General features: G+C 37.4%; 2 protein-coding genes and 4 non-coding genes across 6 annotated transcripts; 2 read left to right on the top strand and 4 right to left on the bottom strand.

The window, feature by feature from the left end:
* Positions 1-1,335: 1,335 nt before the first annotated feature.
* TRNAR-UCU lies at positions 1,336-1,407 on the bottom strand. The gene has a single exon. It is a non-coding gene; the product is annotated as a tRNA-Arg (tRNA).
* A 4,273-nt stretch (positions 1,408-5,680) lies between these two features.
* LOC123422719 (photosystem I P700 chlorophyll a apoprotein A1-like) lies at positions 5,681-9,272 on the bottom strand (the record flags this gene model as incomplete). The annotated part of the gene is given in 1 exon segment (XM_045107728.1): positions 5,681-9,272. A coding segment is annotated over 1 exon segment (1,057 nt), but the record flags the coding sequence as incomplete, so codon positions are not given.
* Positions 9,273-9,809: 537 nt separating this feature from the next.
* LOC123422717 (ATP synthase subunit beta, chloroplastic) lies at positions 9,810-19,394 on the bottom strand. The gene has a single exon (XM_045107726.1). It carries the CDS (start codon positions 19,013-19,015, stop codon positions 17,519-17,521), a length of 1,497 nt encoding a protein of 498 aa, XP_044963661.1. The 5' UTR covers positions 19,016-19,394; the 3' UTR covers positions 9,810-17,518.
* TRNAS-GGA lies at positions 10,014-10,100 on the top strand. Its single transcript has one exon. It is a non-coding gene; the product is annotated as a tRNA-Ser (tRNA).
* TRNAT-UGU lies at positions 11,317-11,389 on the bottom strand. Its single transcript has one exon. It is a non-coding gene; the product is annotated as a tRNA-Thr (tRNA).
* Positions 12,987-13,059, top strand: TRNAF-GAA. The gene has a single exon. It is a non-coding gene; the product is annotated as a tRNA-Phe (tRNA).
* Positions 19,395-19,420: the final 26 nt, after the last annotated feature.

Raw genomic sequence — 19,420 nt, 5'->3', positions numbered from 1 at the left:
AGGCTTACTTGGGTCGTGTTGTAAATGCTCTGGCTAAACCTATTGATGGGAAAGGCGAAATTATAGCTTCCGAATCTCGCTTAATTGAATCTCCTGCTCCAAGTATAATTTCCAGGCGTTCCGTATACGAACCTCTTCAAACAGGGCTTATTGCTATCGATTCGATGATTCCTATAGGGCGCGGTCAGCGAGAGTTAATTATTGGGGACAGACAGACTGGCAAAACAGCAGTAAGCTACAGATACAATTCTCAATCAAAAAGGGCAAGGTGTAATATGTGTTTATGTAGCTATCGGTCAAAGAGCATCCTCCGTAGCTCAAGTAGTAACTACTTTCCATGAGGAGGGGGCCATGGAATACACTATTGTAGTAGCTGAAATGGCGGATTCACCTGCTACATTACAATACCTCGCTCCTTATACGGGAGCAGCCCTGGCTGAGTATTTTATGTACCGCGAACGGCATACTTTAATAATTTATGATGATCTCTCCAAACAGGCACAAGCTTATCGCCAAATGTCCCTTCTATTAGAAGACCTCCCGGCCGTGAGGCTTATCCAGGGATGTTTTTTATTTGCATTCACGCCTTTTAGAAAGAGCCGCTAAATTAAATTCTCTTTTAGGCGAAGGAAGTATGACCGCTTTACCAATAGTTGAGACTCAATCTGGAGACGTTTCCGCCTATATTCCTACTAATGTAATCTCCATTACAGATGGACAAATATTCTTATCGGCGGATCTATTCAATGCCGGAATTCGACCCGCTATTAATGTGGGTATTTCTGTTTCCAGAGTAGGATCCGCGGCTCAAATTAAAGCCATGAAACAAGTAGCTGGCAAATCAAAATTGGAACTAGCTCAATTCGCAGAGTTACAAGCCTTTGCACAATTCGCCTCTGCTCTCGATAAAACAAGTCAGAATCAATTGGCAAGGGGTCGACGATTAAGGGAATTGCTTAAACAATCCCAGGCAAATCCTCTCCCAGTGGAAGAGCAGATAGCTACTATTTATACCGGAACAAGAGGATATCTTGATTCGTTAGAAATCGAACAGGTAAATAAATTTCTGGATGAGTTACGTAAACACCTAAAAGATACTAAACCTCAATTCCAAGAAATTATATCTTCTAGCAAGACATTCACCGAGCAAGCGGAAATCCTTTTGAAGGAAGCTATTCAGGAACAGCTGGAACGGTTTTCCCTTCAGTAACAAATAAATTTGGCATATCTACTCTTGTTATTTTGCATGTCTACTCTTGTTATTTGAATCATGCAAAAAAGTTTTCTTTGTTTTTAGTTTAGTATAGTTATTTAAAGAATAGATAGAAATAAGATTGCGTCCAATAGGATTTGAACCTATACCAAAGGTTTAGAAGACCTCTGTCCTATCCATTAGACAATGGACGCTTTTCTTTCGTATTTTATTCTTTCTTTTATTCTTTCTTTTATTTGTTGTCTTCTTCCGAGAAAAAACTGTTAGACCAAAACTCTTTTAGGAAATCAAAAAATCCAGATACAAATGGATGATGTATATATCATGCATATATCATTAAAGAAGGAGTATGGGGCCGGTAGTGGGAATCGAACCCGCAACCCCAAGGTTATGAGACTTATGAGCTACCAAACTGCTCTATACTCTTAAACTAAAGAGGGTAACTAGTGGATAAAAGAGGGTTCGATACGTCCCTCTACCATATCTATACAAATAGAATAGTCCATTTATACAGAATGGTAAAGAGGGCTCCTCTATGATTATCAATTCCAGAAATCCATACAAATACGAAAGGGTATTTTATCCTTACCAACTGGATCTTGTTGCACCCGGTAATAAACATTCATAAACCATTTCTCGAAGTACGTGTCCGGATAGCCCAAAATGTCGATAGTTAGCTCTAGGTCTTCCGGTCAAAAAACAACGTCGATGAAGGCGTGTAGGTGCACTATTACGCGGTAGGGATTGCAATTTTTCTCGCATTTTCGTTTTTTCACTCAAACTCAAGGGAGAAACTTTGCTTCTTATCTTTTTTTTTAAAGATTGACGAATCAAATGATATTTCTGTTCTAATTTCTGCCGCTTCTTCTCCCTCTGAATCAAACTCTTTTTTGCCATAATGTGCCGTTGCTATTATTATCAAGTATACGGTTCTAATCCTAGATGGAAAAATAAATAGAAAAAGAAATTTAAGAAGGCGGATCCTCCCTCTCTATCAAGAGTAATGAACTAGGTGCTGATACAGTACAAAAAAACAAACTAAATTAACCAAACTTGCCTGATGTTGAGGCAATCAAGAAAGCTGCATAAGTGAATATATAACCCACGAAAAGTGAGCTAATCCAACCAATCTTGCTTGCACAATGGAAAGAGCCACAGGCTTATCTCTCCAGCGAATTAAATTAGCTAAAGGTGTGCGTTCATGAGCCCATGCTAAAGTCTCAATTAATTCCTGCCAATACCCCCGCCAAGAAATTAAGAACATAAATCCAGTAGCCCAAACAAGATGTCCAAATAAGAACATCCAAGCCCATACCGATAAACTATTCATCCCAAAAGGATTATATCCATTGATAAGTTGTGAAGAGTTTAACCATAGGTAATCTCTTAACCATCCCATCAAATAAGTGGAGGATTCATTAAATTGTGAAACGTTGCCCTGCCATAATGTGATATGTTTCCAATGCCAATAAAAAGTAACCCACCCAATGGTATTTAACATCCAGAAAACTGCCAAATAAAATGCGTCCCCAAGCAGAAATATCACAAGTACCGCCGCGCCCTGGGGCCGTCACAAGGAAAACTATACCCAAAATCCTTTTTATCCGGCATTAATTTGGAACCGCGTGCGTCTAAAGCGCCCTTTACTAAAATCAATGTAGTTGTATGCAAACCTAGAGCAATAGCATGATGAACCAAGAAATCCCCAGGTCCTATTGTTAAGAAAAGCGAATTACTATTCTCATTAACAGCATTCAACCTCCGGGCAACCATAGGCTTCGACCCGCATTGAAAGCGGGGCCATTCGTTGAAGATAAGAGTATATCGAACCCATATGTCGTCTTGCCATGAGCAGATTGTATCCATTGGGCAAATATAGGTTCGATCAAGATTTGCTTTTCTGGAGTACCAAAAGCAAGCATGACGTCGTTATGAACATAAAGGCCAAGGTATGGAATCCTAGAAAGAGGCTAGCCCAACTTAAATGAGATATGATAGCTTCTTTATGGTCTAACATTCTTGCCAATACATTATCCTCATTCTGTTCCGGATTGTAATCCCTAATGAAAAAAATAGCTCCATGAGCAAAAGCCCCTGTCATGATGAACCCCGCAATATATTGGTGATGAGTATATAAAGCAGCTTGAGTAGTAAAGTCTTGTGCTATGAATGCATAAGGAGGTAAAGAGTACATATGTTGAGCTACTAAGGAAGTAATAACCCCTAAAGAAGCTAGAGCAAGACCTAACTGAAAATGAATCGAATTGTTGATTGTGTCATAAAGGCCCTTATGCCCACGCCCTAATCGACCCCCCGGAGGAGTATGCGCTTCTAAAAGATCTTTAATACTGTGCCCAATTCCGAAGTTAGTTCGATACATGTGACCGGCAATGAGAAAAATAAATGCAATAGCTAAATGATGGTGAGCCATATCAGTCAGCCACAAACTTTGTGTTTGTGGATGGAATCCCCCAAGAAGAGTTAGAATGGCAGTTCCCGCTCCTTGAGCGGTACCAAATAAATGATTACTCGAATCAGGGTTTTGGGCATAAAGATTCCACTGACCCGTCAAAAGGGGTCCCAACCCCTGGGGATAGGGTAATACATCTAAGAAATTATTCCATCGAACGTACTCCCCCCTGGATGCGGGAATAGCAACATGAACTAAATGTCCTGTCCAAGCCAAAGAACTTACCCCGAAAAGTCCTGACAAATGATGATTGAGACGAGATTCCGCGTTTTTGAACACGAAAGGCTTGGTTTCCATTTGGGTTGTAGATGTAACCAACTCGCTATTAAGGACAGCGTAGAAAGAAATAATAGAAAAAGAGCTCCAGTATAAAGATCTTCATTGGTGCGTAATCCTATTGTATACCACCACTGATAAACCCCAGAATAAGCAATATTCACTGGACCAGCAGCACCTCCTCGAGTAAAGGCTTCCACAGCGGGTTGACCAAAATGAGGATCCCAAATCGCATGAGCAATAGGTCTTACGTGTAAAGGATCCTGTATCCATGATTCAAAATTTCCTTGCCAAGCTACATGAAACAGATTTCCGGACGTCCATAGAAAGATTATTGCTAATTGCCCAAAGTGAGAAGCAAAAATGTTCTGATAAAGACGTTCTTCAGTAATATCATCATGACTTTCGAAATCATGTGCGGTAGCAATACCAAACCAAATACGACGAGTAGTGGGGTCCTGAGCTAAGCCTTGGCTAAACCTGGGAAATCTTAATTCCATAATGCCTTTCAAATCCTCCTAGCCACTATCCTACTGCAATAATTCTCGCTAAGAAGAATGCCCATGTCGTGGCAATTCCACCCAGAAGGTAATGGGTTACTCCTACAGCACGTCCTTGTATAATGCTCAAGGCTCTAGGCTGAGTAGCAGGAGCAACTTTTAATTTGTTATGAGCCCAAACGATAGATTCAATGAGTTCTTGCCAATAACCACGGCCGCTGAATAAAAACATTAAACTGAAGGCCCAGACAAAATGAGCACCTAAGAAAAAAAGACCATATGCAGATAATGAAGAACCATAAGACTGAATGACTTGCGATGCCTGTGCCCACAAGAAATCTCGAAGCCACCCATTAATCGTAATGGAACTCTGTGCAAAGTTTCCCCCTGTAATATGAGTTACCACCCCTTGATCACTTATGGTACCCCAAACATCCGACTGCATTTTCCAACTGAAATGGAAAATGACTACCGAAATTGCATTGTACATCCAGAATAAACCTAAGAAAACATGATCCCAAGCAGATACTTGACATGTTCCCCCTCGGCCAGGCCCATCGCAAGGAAAGCGAAAACCTAGATTTGCTTTATCGGGTATCAAACGGGAACTCCGAGCAAATAAAACACCTTTCAAAAGTATTAATACAGTCACATGTATGGTAAATGCATGAATGTGATGGACTAAAAAATCTGCGGTTCCTAATGGAATCGGTAACAAAGCCACTTTGCCACCTACTGCTACTAACTCGCCGCCTCCCCACGTTAAGCTAGTACTTGTTGTTGCACCAGGAGCTGTTACGCCAGGCGCAGTAGCATGGATATTTTGTACCCATTGAGCAAAGATAGGTTGTAATTGTATGGCGGTATCCGAAAACATATCTTGTGGACGGCCTAAAGCACTCATGGTATCATTATGAATGTACAAGCCAAAACTGTGAAAACCTAGAAATATACATACCCAGTTAAGGTGGGATATGATTGCATCGCGGTGTCTAAGGACGCGATCTAATAGATCGTTGTATCGAGTAGTTGGATCATAGTCTCTTACCATAAAAATTGCTGCATGTGCAGCAGCACCGACTATTAGAAATCCGCCAATCCACATGTGGTGTGTGAACAAGGAAAGTTGTGTACCATAGTCAGTAGCTAGGTATGGATAGGGAGGCATAGAATACATATGATGAGCTACAACAATGGTTGTAGAGCCTAGCATAGCTAGGTTAAGAGATAATTGAGCATGCCATGACGTTGTTAAGATTTCATAAAGACCCTTATGGCCTTGTCCTGTAAATGGGCCCTTGTGAGCCTCCAAAATATCTTTAAGTCCATGGCCAATACCCCAGTTGGTCCTATACATATGACCTGCGATTAGGAAAAGAATAGCAATAGCTAAATGATGGTGTGCAATATCGGTCAGCCAGAGACCACCGGTTACTGGATCTAGTCCTCCACGAAAAGTCAGAAATTCTGCGTATTTGGACCAATTTAAAGTGAAAAAAGGGGTTGCTCCTTCGGCAAAACTAGGATAAAGTTGAGCCAAAAGGTCCCGATTCAAGATAAATTCATGAGGAAGTGGTATCTCTTTAGGATCCACCCCAGCGTCAAGAAATTGGTTAATTGGTAAAGATACATGAATTTGGTGTCCCGCCCAAGAAAGAGACCCAAGTCCTAATAATCCCGCTAAGTGGTGATTCAACATGGATTCTACATCTTGGAACCAGGCCAATTTGGGAGCGGCTTTGTGATAATGGAACCAACCAGCAAAAAGCATTAACGCTGCAAAAACCAATGCACCAATTGCAGTACAATAGAGTTGTAATTCACTAGTTATTCCAGATGCTCGCCAAAGCTGAAAAAAACCAGAGGTTATTTGGATTCCTCGGAAACCCCCACCTACATCACCATTCAATATTTCTTGCCCTACTATAGGCCAAACTACCTGAGCACTGGGTCCAATGTGAGTAGGATCACTTAGCCATGCTTCATAATTGGAAAAACGGGCACCATGAAAGTACATGCCACTCAACCAAAGAAAGATAATGGAAAGTTGCCCGAAATGAGCACTAAAAACTTTTCTAGAAATCTCCTCCAAATCACCAGTATGACTATCGAAATCGTGAGCATCAGCATGTAGGTTCCAGATCCAAGTGGTAGTATCAGGGCCCTTAGCTAGTGTTCTTGAGAAATGGCCGGGTCTCGCCCATTCCTCAAAAGATGTTTTTACAGGATCCCTATCCACAACAATTTTTACTTCTGGTTCCGGCGAACGAATAATCATTAACTCCTCCTCTTTCCGGACAAGACATACAAAGAGACCCGCCAACTGTCTTTTTTTTTAGTGAATCTTTGAAAGATAGATTTTGAAAGATAGATTTTGAAAGATAGATATTGTGATTAGTTCTTTTCTTTACTATACTACCACCCTTCTTTTTTTTTAGTTATTCACTGGAGCAATTATATATTAAAGTCAATCCGAGGCAAGTGTTCGGATCTATTATGACATAAAGGTTAGGTGCCTAACGGACATTGTTTATCTTGAAAAAACAAATATTTCTCGGCGTAAGAAAAAATCTTTTTTATTTTAAATTTAAGAAACTAGTGTATTTTTTTTTAGGGCATAAGCTCCTATCTATATCTACTTTCCTTGAGCATAATATAGGGTTTTTTATTTTTTATTTGATTCTAAATTCCAAGATAACTCATTAGAATTATTAATAAGATGGTTCTAATATATTAGCAATATTTAGATTGGCCCCCTTTTTTTTATTCACTTTATTACTTCTATTCTAGACCCTATCCCTATGGTTTATTCTTATGAAATATCTTATAAAATAGAAGGTATAAGAAATGGATATAATGAAATTCTTGATTCGATCTTACGACCTAATTTATTTGATTAATGGATCAACAACCAAACCATCCATTTTAGGAAAAAAAAGGAGCATGGTCTTATTCAAATTCAAAGCGCTTCGTAATCTTCAACCAGTTTTGTGCTTCAATATAATTTCCCGGAGTAAGCGCTATAGCTTGTTTCCAATATTCAGCAGCTTGATCAAACCAAGCTTCCGCAATTTCCGAATCACCCTCTAGAATGGCCTGTTCTCCTCGGTCGGAATAGGCAGTTCCTTCCCTTAGAACCGTACTTGAGAGTTTCCTACCTCATACGGCTCAGAAATTGCTATCTTAATTTCCCCTATCTTAACTGAATTCGATTTATCAAAAATCGATCCAATTTGTTCTTGTGTTAAGCAGAAGAAATTAATTACCTAAGTTTCAAACCCTAATTTTTCTCAATAATTAGTTTGATCTTTTTTCCCACCTTCAGAAGAATGAAGCATAGATAGATATAGAGCCTTCGTTCAAATTTTCTGAAAGGTAACTATCCCGGTTTCATATATGAAATCTCTATAGAATCCTTGAAAAAGACTTTTTTCCATAAGAAAGAAAAAAGAACTTACTATCTTTGGGATCTGATACTACACCGCTGCTTAATCCCTTAGTGGATCGGCTCTATTACATAAGCGGATTCCTAAATTTTGCCCCATATCATGGGATAAGTAAGCAGTTTTTTTTAGTTGTATCGACCCAGTCGCTCACTAATTGATCTTTACGGTGCTTTCTCTATCAATTTGAGAAACTTTATCCATAGAGTAGTAGTATAGGCCATACTTTCTTCGTTTTTTGATTCTCGTGAAGTGTCCTTCCTTCCTACAGCTGATAGGGAAAAATCGTTGTTTTTACGATCCCTATGTAGAAAGCCCTTTTTTCCAGTATTTACTAGAAAATTTGATCCTCTCTTTTTTTGTCTTTCTATAGTGGAGATAGTCGCACGTAATGACAGATCACGGCCATATTATTAAAAGCTTGCGGTAAGAAGGGGTTTCGTTCTAGTGCCCGGAAATAATATTCCAAAGCCTTTGTATGCTCTCCATTGCTTGTGTGTATAAGGCCTATGTTATAGAGTATATAACTTCGATCATAGGGATCGATTTCTAGTCGCGTAGCTTCATAATAATTTTGCAAAGCTTCCGCATAATTTCCTTCGGATTGAGCCAACATCCGTTACGGTCGTTCATTCTATTCAAAAAATCTCCGTTCCAAAACCGTACATGAGGTTTTCATCTCATACGGCTCCTCCCTTCTGTACATAATAGTACTAAGCGAAATAATCTTAATCTATAGAATCAAAATAGAATTAGTCCCGTCTCATTATGAACCGAAAGGGGCTGGTATTTTTCCAAGAAATCTCTAGCCAACCTTCCCACAAGAGGTTTTTCTTAACACCAATGAATTCTATTAATGCTAGAGGAAAACGATAGCTCCAATAATTTCTTTGTTCTCAACGCCTCCTATTTAGAGGAATTAGCTACTTCAACGATCTTTGATGGTTATAGGGGTATCCAAAGTACAAACCTGATGGTTGTTTGTTATCCCAACCATTCTTCCCAGCCCTGATACCGATCAGGAAAGGGGTAATTTCTACCAAAGTTTTTCTCTTGTTGATTCCTATTTCTAGGTGTAGTGCTTTTCTCCCCTATGCTGCCTACGGATACTAATAGAGTGGCCTGTAATCCATACCATACCATATCCTGTAGGTGTAACCTTTCGCTCAATACTCAAATCTACAATTGAAGTATCTGAAGCCGCATCAATCGAGGATACACGACGGAAGGAATTGTTAGTTCGCCTCACCTTCCCGAAGCGTGGGTTTGCTTGCTTTACAAATTTGGTTCTCTCTATGCCAACCCCTTTTCTTTTTCCTAAGACTGAGGTATAGGTAGGTCTAAAAAAAAGCAAAAAAAAAAAGAGTCAAATCGCACCATCTCTATAATAAGTAAATGCCTTTTTTTCTCCTGAGGTTGTCGGAATTATTCGCAATAAAATATTGGCTATAATTGAGAAGGTCTTATCAATGAAATTTCCATTTACACGGGATCTAGGCATAATTCCCAAGCCATTCTATATAGAATTGTTTTCATTCCTTCACAAAATAACATAAAAACAAACACATTCGATTCTTATAATTATAAATAGATTGATCCATATGCTCTAAATCCATATGTTTTAAATGGATAAGAGAGATATGGATTTTCCGCTCAGCTCAAATTGTATCCTTTTCCTTCTGCTTGGACACGAAGAGATATGCAATATTTGACTAAGACTGGATTTCATTCCACTTTCCTATTTCTGAACAACAACTTATGTCATCAACTATTTCGTGTTTTCAAAGTTATTAATTGTCTCATACTCTATTTTTGATTTCAATGGTGTAGCGTATCTTATGCAAACGGAATTCTAAGGTTTCTTTATTTTATTATGCAATAAGAAGAATTCTTGCATTCTCTTTTTCTTTAGTTGCGGGAAAACCTAAATTAAAACTTTTATTTTATAGCGAGCGCAATTTCTAGTAAAAAATCCTGTATCCTTCCACCTAGATCAAAAGGAATTTTTCCAATAGAACTAGGGAACCCCCGAGCGGTTGCGGTTGTACCTGTACTGCAGGAATAAGAAAACTCGCTATTCACTCAGTTTATTTTCCATAATAAGTTATGTAGGAAAGATGGCCGAGCGGTTCAAGGCGTAGCATTGGAACTGCTATGTAGACTTTTGTTTACCGAGGGTTCGAATCCCTCTCTTTCCGTTTTTCTTAATTCATCAACGTTAAGGATCACAATGTATCAAATCAAATAGCAATTTATTCCAGTAATAATATCTTATATTATCTTATTTTTATTTAATAGAAATTAAAAATTCTCTATAGCAAATTACTGTGGTATGTAAACATAGAGGAAAAAAGCAAAAAGGATCCTAATCCTAGGGTTAATCAATTTTAGCTAGTTGATGGGAAAATACGAATTAATGGTAATGGTCTTAGGGCTATTTAGTTCGGGGAAAGGGGAAGGGGAAGAAAATTCTATGAACCTTTCCTTTTTTCATTAAGTTCAAGTCTGACGAGAGTAATATTCTACAACTAACAACTCATTTATTTTGAGACCGACCCACTTCCTATCTAGGATTTTATTTACTAGTCCTTTATATTCCAATGTGTCAATCGTCAAATGGCTTGGCAATTTCCCCGGGTCCGATGAAGCAATATAATTTTGAACCAGACCTTTTGATCTTTGGTTATCTTTCGTAGTAATAATATCTCGGGGTTTGCAACGAAAACTTGGTATATTGACTATACGGCCATTAACTAAAATATGTCTATGGTTGACTAATTGGCGGGCCCCAGGAATGGTTGAAGCCATACCCAATCGAAAAAGGATATTATCCAAACGCATTTCAAGTAATTGTAGTAAAACCTGGCCTGTTGACCTTTTTGCTTTTCCAGCGATATGTACATATCTAAGTAATTGTCGTTCTGTCAGACCATAATGAAAACGCAATTTCTGTTTTTCTTGAAGACGAATACGATATTGCTCCTTTTTCCCAGAATTGAATTTTTTTTTAAGATTACTTCCGGATTTAGGTGTTTTTCTAGTGAGTCCTGGTAAAGCTCCCAAACGGCGTATTTTTTTTAAACGAGGTCCTCGATAACGGGACATGAAGACTCCTTTTTTTTATTGAAATTTCATTTTACACAATTAATTTCATTGTATTTACATTACAGAATACATCGAAATTAAAACTGAATTAAACTACAGGATAAACAGAGTAAAATCAACTAAAGTACCACAAAAAATGGAATTTCATCAAAATCTGTATTTTTTGTATTTTTTGTATATATATTATTTATTTTATTGTTTTGTATCTAGCAAAATAGTAAGGTAAAAAACATAAAAGATCCTGGATTCTCCATTTAATTCGGAAAAAAAGAGATTCTTGTTCGTAGAACATCGATAGAGAAAAAAAAAAGCCGACTATCGGATTTGAACCGATGACCCTCGCATTACAAATGCGATGCTCTAACCTCTGAGCTAAGTGGGCTTACATAACGGAAATAGTGTAACAAATAGAAATAGGTATAGTATAGGAAATCCGTAAAATCTCAGATATTAGTTATTACTCTTAGCTATTAACTAGTTCTAAATTTGAAGTTCTACTTATAAAAAAATACTAAATAAAAAAATACTAAAACTTCTTAAAGATAAAGTTAGCTTGATATGCTTAACTATAGGATATTTAAAAAGAAAATTATAGACTTTATGGGTATTTTCATTCGATCATTATAGACTTTATTATTTGTTAATAATTTGAGGATTAATATTTCACTAAGGGGAACATAAAGTCAGAGTAAATAAAATTGATAATTCTGATTAGAAAAAAAGAATAAATATCCAGCGTTATAGTATAATTTCGAATACTATAAAAAAGTAAGACGGGAGGTGGGGGAGATAAAAAGTTTTGGATATATTGATTCGGATTGAATTGCAAATACATCAAGGATAGAATCAATGTAATTCAGAATTGCAATAAGCAAGCGGGGTCTCTCAAATAGAGTCGAACTGAACTGCTAGACTACGTTGAGTGATGAACTCAATGATTCAAAAAAAAAACTAAGAGATGGATGAAATTACACAAGGAATCCTGGTCTCAAAGAAGAGGGAAGTGGGGATATGGCGAAATCGGTAGACGCTACGGACTTGATTGTATTGAGCCTTGGTATGGAAACCTGCTAAGTGGTAACTTCCAAATTCAGAGAAACCCTGGAATTAAAAAAGGGCAATCCTGAGCCAAATCCGTGTTTTGAGAAGGGATTCTCGAACTAGAATACAAAGGAAAAGGATAGGTGCAGAGACTCAATGGAAGCTGTTCTAACGAATCGAGTTAATTACGTTGTGTTGTTAGTGGAATTCCTTCTAATTCTAAATTAGAGAAAGAGGGGTTTTATACTTTATACATTTAATAAACACGTATAGATACTGACATAGCAAACGATTAATCACAGAACTCATATTATAATATAGGTTCTTTATCTTTTTTAAAATTTCAAAATAAAATTCGAAATGATTATGAAATAAAAAACTCATATCATAATTTTATTTTGAATTATTGTGAATCCACTCCATTCGAATATTGAATAATCAAATTCTTCAATTCAAATTCAAAGTTTTGAGAACTTTTAAAAAGAAAGTGGATTAATCGGACGAGGACAAAGAGAGAGTCCCATTCTACATGTCAATACTGACAACAATGAAATTTCTAGTAAAAGGAAAATCCGTCGACTTTTTAAGTTGTGAGGGTTCAAGTCCCTCTATCCCCAAATCCTCTTTTTTTTTCTTTTTATCAATGGGTTTAAGATTCATTAGCTTTCTCATTCTACTCTTTCACAAAGGAAAGGAATGCGAAGAGAACTCAATGGATCTTATCCTATTCATTGAATAGATTTCTTTTTTATTAGAGTATCGGCAAGAAATCTTGGTTATTCACTCTATTTTTAAGTATTATTTAAGTAAACCATGCACAATGCATAGGGCTAACCCCCCCCCTTTCAAATTTTGAATTTGAAATACTTTAATTGATTTTTTAGTCCTTTTAATTGACATAGATACAAATACTCTACTAGGATGATGCACAAGAAAAGGTCAGGATAGCTCAGTTGGTAGAGCAGAGGACTGAAAATCCTCGTGTCACCAGTTCAAATCTGGTTCCTGGCAGAGAAAAAAAAAGATCCACCGAATAGGTATTGATCCAAATACCTCGAGATGGATTGTGATACATATTTATTAATAATATATAATATAGATAGAGTATGATTTATTCATCTAAGTGGATAAATCTATAATATAAATATAGAGGCACTTCTTTTTAGAGAAGTTTTAAAATATACCCTTTCTTTATGATAAGGAAGGGGGTGAGATTAGGTTCCCCTTTATTTTTTTGCGTTTCTTTATTTTGTATTCCACTATTCCGACGAATATTTTTTTAGTCTTGCTTATCTTTATCTTATCTTATTTTCCTAGTTGTGCTAAGTCATGTGCGCGATACAAAGTTCCTGGTAGAGAACTTCTTTGAGTCATCCTATTTTTCTGTTCATATGAAGGAAATTAATATGTGATTTTCAAAATAGGGGAATCCAAATGAAACCCTTTTTTGGCTCAGTCTATCTGGAATGCTTTTGTATAATAGGAATTAATTATAAATAGGTATTCCGTTTCATCTAGGAAAAGAACCTAAAAATATTCCTTGACTTGAATAAAATCTGGAGTTGTGTTGTATAAGTGAGCACGAATTTCTTATCATTCAATGAGCATCTTGTATTTCATAAAAATTGGGGGTTATATAGTCCTTACGTAAGGGCCAGCCTATCCAACTTTCAGGCATTAGGATACGTTTAAGGCGCGGATGATTATCATAAGAGATTCCCACCATATCATAAGATTCGCGTTCTTGAAAATCGGCACTTCTCCAAATCCAGAAGACAGACGGAATTCTAGGATTATCCTTTTGGGCAAAGACTTTTATGCAGACTTCTTCTGGATTATCTATACCGTATTGTATTCTTGTAAGATGATACACGCTAGCTAAAGATCCACCGGGTGCTACATCATAAGCACATTGGGAGCGTAAATAATTATAACCATATACATATAAAATGACAGCAATGGAATCCCAATCCCCTGCTTTTATTTGTAAAGTCTCTATTCCTCGGTGATCAAAGCCCAAAGATCTATGAACCACCTCATGTTTGACTAGCCAATTAGATAACCAACCCTGCTGCATTGTCTTCATCTCTCCCTCTTTGTATAAATATTTCCCATTTCGGATGCAAGTTTGAAAGATTGCTCTGCTTTTTCTTTTTCTACACAAAAGAGCCCCCCCCTCCTAATTCACTAATTTGTAGGAAGGTACTGGACTTTTGGATTTTAAAAAAGTTTCAGAAGATATATCTAATGTCGATGGTGATTGATAGAGCAATTCTTGCTCATAAGTTCCTGTATGAGTACTGCGCCTAACATAAAGCTTGTGACTGGTAGTAAAACATCTTTTTTTATTTTGAGATAGAGTTCGATCCTCAACTATTTCTCGCGATATCTTCTTACGAAGTTTTGTTAGGGCATCTATAACTGCCTCCGGTTTAGGAGGGCAGCCCGGCAAGTAGACATCCACAGGAATTAACTTATCAACTCCCCGAACAGTACTATAGGAATCCGTACTGAACATTCCCCCTGTAATAGTACAGGCTCCCATAGCAATGACGTATTTTGGTTCAGGCATTTGCTCGTATAATCTCACTAAAGACGGAGCCATTTTCATTGTTACCGTACCGGCTGTTAAAATTAGGTCTGCTTGCCTAGGACTTGATCTTGGTACCAATCCATAACGATCAAAATCGAATCGTGAACCTATTAATGAAGCAAATTCAATGAAACAACAACTGGTACCGTATAGAAGGGGCCATAAACTGGAGAGTCTTGACCAATTCGAAAGATCATTTAGTGTAGTTGAAATAACAGAATTGGAACTTGTTTGGTCAAGTAAGGGAAACTCAATCAAATTCATAACTGTCTCAATAGAATCTTTTCCTTCTTTTTTTTTGTCTAAATATTCAGTTAAGACCATTCCAAGGCTCCTTTTCGCCATGCATAAACTAAACCGACAACTAAGATAAGCACGAAAATCAAAGCTTCGATAAAAACGGATACACCCAATACGTCGAAACTCATTGCCCAAGGGTATAGAAAGACGGTTTCCACATCAAAAACAACAAAAACGAGCGCAAACATATAATAGCGTATTCGGAATTGTACCCAAGCCCCTCCCATGGGTTCTATACCCGATTCATAACTAGAAAGCTTCTCTGGTCCTTCACTAACCGGGGCTAAAAGCCCTGAAATCGAAAATGCCAAAATAGGAATAAGGCTTGCTATTATTAGAAATGTCCAAAAAATATCATATTCGTGAAGCAGAAACATAATGTACTCCCATTAATGTGGAATAGGCGGAACTTAAATTAGTCAATTCAATTCAGCATTGTCAATTTATCCAGAACTTCTCTCTTTTCCTCGGTGAAACAAGAATCTTTTTTGTTCAAACAAAAGCGCTTAGTTTAGCCTTTGTTTCCTCTGTGCTGCATCTTCTTTAAAGATTCATCCAATGGAATCCCAACTCCCTTTCTTTTGGATTTCCATTCTATTTAGATATGGTGTATGTAGATCTAATTCTTATATAAAGAAAACTTTATCGTTTCACTTTGTCTCGCTTTCTCTAGAATCTCTATAAAAAAAGAATAGCTCTATCCTTTATTTACTATTTAATAATAATAAGAGACTATTAAATAAAAATGAGAATACTACTAATTAGAATAATTAGAACCTAATTAAGATAGTAGGACTAATCTATGCAGTATAATGAGAAGTAATACTATAAAAATAAAAATAAAGAACTCTATTTCAGAACTATGAGACAGAATATTCTGTTTTCTTATTTACTCTTTACTTTATTTTTTCTATTTTTCGTTTTTCTTTTCCTGTCTGTATGATTTTGATTTTCGATGAATGAGCCTTTGGTAATGCTTTTATCTCTATTCTATGTCGCAGGCGCCTATCCAGTCTATAAACAAATACTAATGCGAAAATGAAAACTATACTAAACTAAAGAAAACATAGGATAGAGATCCTAAAATAGAAAAAAGGGCATATTAGGGCTATACGGATTCGAACCGTAGACCTTCTCGGTAAAACAGATCAAACGGATTATTATCGAAATGATTTGAACTGTTTCAAAGACCCAACATGCATTTTTTTGCATTGGGCTCTTTCATAAACTGATTTAAAGATCAGTTAGTCCACCATAGTTTTTCTTTACGGAAAGATAATGAGATGGCTCCCTGTGCTCTGATTGATTTTTTGTATTATGATCTATCTAGGAGCAATACCAAAGTGTTTCAAAGGAGGATTACCTTGACTTAGGTCTGCCTCTGGTCTAAATTAAATCAACCTAAGTGAAATGGAGTCTCTATCGTTCCACTGCAAGAGTTAACTATGAGACTTCATACACCTTAAAGTTCATAGAACGAAAAGAAGTTTTTTGGAGGCCCTTATCCTCATTACGCCTAGCATTTAGTGGGCTGGATATTTACCTTATCAACTAGCAAATCCATAAGGGTTCTATTTGATTAGGCACCTGAATTGGCACCTGAATCGGACTGAACCGACTGTTTGTCAGGCTACTGTTCTCCTATTCTCTCGAATCTATGAAGTAAGACATTGATTTTGCAATAAGATCGATTATGTTCATTGCATAATAAGCTCCTTTGAAAAGCATTGGCGCACGTGTAAACGAGTTGCTCTACCGAACTGAGCTATAGCCCTTATCAGAGATATCTTAACATATAGAGAATTTCTTGTCAAGATGAATATTTTCTAATGCCAGAGGATATCCCTTTGATCTGTATCTGTTTAGTATTTAGTTTAGTATTTAGTATATAACAGACCAATAACAGAGCGGTATTGCTTAGAAAAGGGATTCAATATATAATCGATCGAAGTAATGGGTCTTCCTTTGTGGTGATAAATTGCCTACTTAACTCAGTGGTTAGAGTATTGCTTTCATACGGCGGGAGTCATTGGTTCAAATCCAATAGTAGGTAAGTAGGTAGAAAAATTACTAGATAGCATTGGACTTACTTCGCTTCGCTATCTAATAACTTTTTCTACCCCTCTTCCCTTTTTCTTTGTATCAACTATAAACCACTGGATTGTCTTCAATTGGATGGGGGAATCCAATTGACAGCCTCGATTCGTATCCTAGCTCGTCTGAGAGCGAGCTTCGCTTCAACCAAATCTTTCGTACCCTCAGCTTTACTCAAGTTAGCTTCGGCTATTTCAAGTGCCTTTTGAGCTTCTTCCGGATCAATATCACTACCCAGTTCCGCATCATTTCCTAAAATGATGATCTCATTATTAACTATTCTCGCAAAACCGCTCCACAGAACCGCCGTTAACCATTGGTCGTTGAGGAGGCGTATTCTCAAAGGACCCATATCTACTGCTGTGTTAATAGGGGCGTGGTTTGGTAATACGCCAATTTGGCCACTATTCGTGGATAAAATGATTTCTTTCACTTCACAATCCCAAATAATTCGCTTAGGAGTCAGTACATAAAGATTTAATTTCATTTCTGCGATTTGTTCTCCTCTTCTAAGGTTATAGCTTTCGTGCTAGCTTCATCGATGTTACCCACCAAATAAAAAGCCTGTTCAGGTAGGCCGTCTAATTCTCCGGAAAGGATTAGTTGAAATCCCCTAATAGTTTCCGCAAGAGCAACATACTTTCCTGGAGAACCAGTAAAAACTTCTGCCACAAAGAACGGTTGTGATAAGAAACGCTCAATTTTTCTTGCTCTTGCTACAGTTAAACGATCCTCTTCCGATAATTCATCCAAGCCAAGAATTGCGATAATGTCCTGAAGTTCTTTGTAACGTTGTAAAGTTTCCTTAACTCTTTGCGCAGTTTCATAATGTTCGTTGCCAACGATCCGAGGCTGTAACATAGTTGATGTTGAATCTAAAGGATCTACTGCTGGATAAATACCCTTGGAAGCTAATCCTCTGGAAAGTACGGTAGTAGCATCCAAATGTGCAAATGTTGTGGCAGGGGCAGGGTCGGTCAAATCGTCCGCAGGTACATAAACTGCTTGAATCGAAGTTATAGATCCCTTTTTAGTAGAAGCAATTCTTTCTTGCAAAGAACCCATTTCTGTACTAAGAGTAGGTTGATAACCCACTGCGGAGGGCATTCTCCCTAATAAAGCGGATACCTCTGATCCTGCTTGAACAAAACGAAAGATATTATCGATAAATAAAAGCACGTCTTGCTTATTAACATCTCGGAAATATTCTGCCATAGTTAGGGCAGTTAAACCAACTCTCATACGAGCTCCCGGTGGTTCATTCATTTGGCCATAGACTAGAGCTACCTTTGATTCTTCAATATTTTTTTCATTAATTACTCCGGATTCCTTCATTTCCATATAAAGATCATTTCCTTCACGAGTCCGTTCCCCTACTCCACCGAATACGGATACGCCCCCATGAGCTTTAGCAATGTTATTGATTAATTCCATGATCAGTACTGTTTTACCTACTCCAGCCCCCCCAAATAGTCCTATTTTTCCTCCACGTCGATAAGGAGCTAAAAGATCGACGACCTTAATACCTGTTTCAAAGATGGATAATTTCGTATCTAACTCGATAAAGGCAGGCGCAGATCTATGAATAGGGAACGTTGCACTACTATCTACAGGACCCAAATTGTCAACAGGCTCCCCAAGAACGTTGAAAATTCGTCCGAGAGTAGCTCCACCGACCGGAACACTGAGAGGAGCTCCCGTGTCAATCACTTCCATTCCTCTCATCAACCCGTCCGTAGCACTCATAGCTACAGCTCTAACTCGATTATTTCCTAATAATTGTTGTACCTCACAAGTCACATTAATTTGCTTATCGGCAGTGTCTCTACTCTGGACTACTAAAGCGTTATAAATATAAGGTAACTTGCCCGGGGGAAAAGTGACATCCAGCACGGGTCCAATAATTTGATCGATACGACCTGTACTTTTTTCTTCACTTGTGGAAACCCCGGGACGAGAAGTAGTAGGATTGGTTCTCATAATTATCACATAATTAAAAAAAAGGAATTTGTCGAAATTTTTCTTTTTTTATTGTTGAATAATGCCAAATCAAATCAAAAAAAATCCAAAAGTAAAAAGGAAATGAATTAGTTAATTCAATAAGAGAGAAAAGGGGACCAGGACTTGATTTCGTTGCCCAAGCGAATCCCATTCAATCGTTTACTCATGGAATGAGTCCGTTGGAAAGTTCAATCAATCTTTTTTTCATATACATTTTGCCTTTTGTGGAGGATCTGTGCCTACTCTACTTTCCTATCTAGGACTTCGATATACAAAATATATACTACTGTGAAGCATAGATTGCTGTCAACAAAGAATTTTATTAGTATTTAGTTAGGTATTTGCATTCCAAATAAGAAAAGAGACCTATTAAGAACTTGTAAA

This window comes from Hordeum vulgare, unplaced genomic scaffold (assembly GCF_904849725.1).
Source record: "Hordeum vulgare subsp. vulgare unplaced genomic scaffold, MorexV3_pseudomolecules_assembly, whole genome shotgun sequence".
Taxonomy (NCBI): Eukaryota; Viridiplantae; Streptophyta; class Magnoliopsida; order Poales; family Poaceae; genus Hordeum; species Hordeum vulgare.
Note: the sequence above shows the minus strand (reverse complement) of the source record. Positions and strands in the feature narration are given on the sequence as shown.

What these genes read in the sequence shown, in the direction of transcription:
- LOC123422717 (XM_045107726.1), bottom strand. Translation starts at nt 19,015, where the DNA reads ATGAGAACCAATCCTACTACTTCTCGTCCCGGGGTTTCCACAAGTGAA.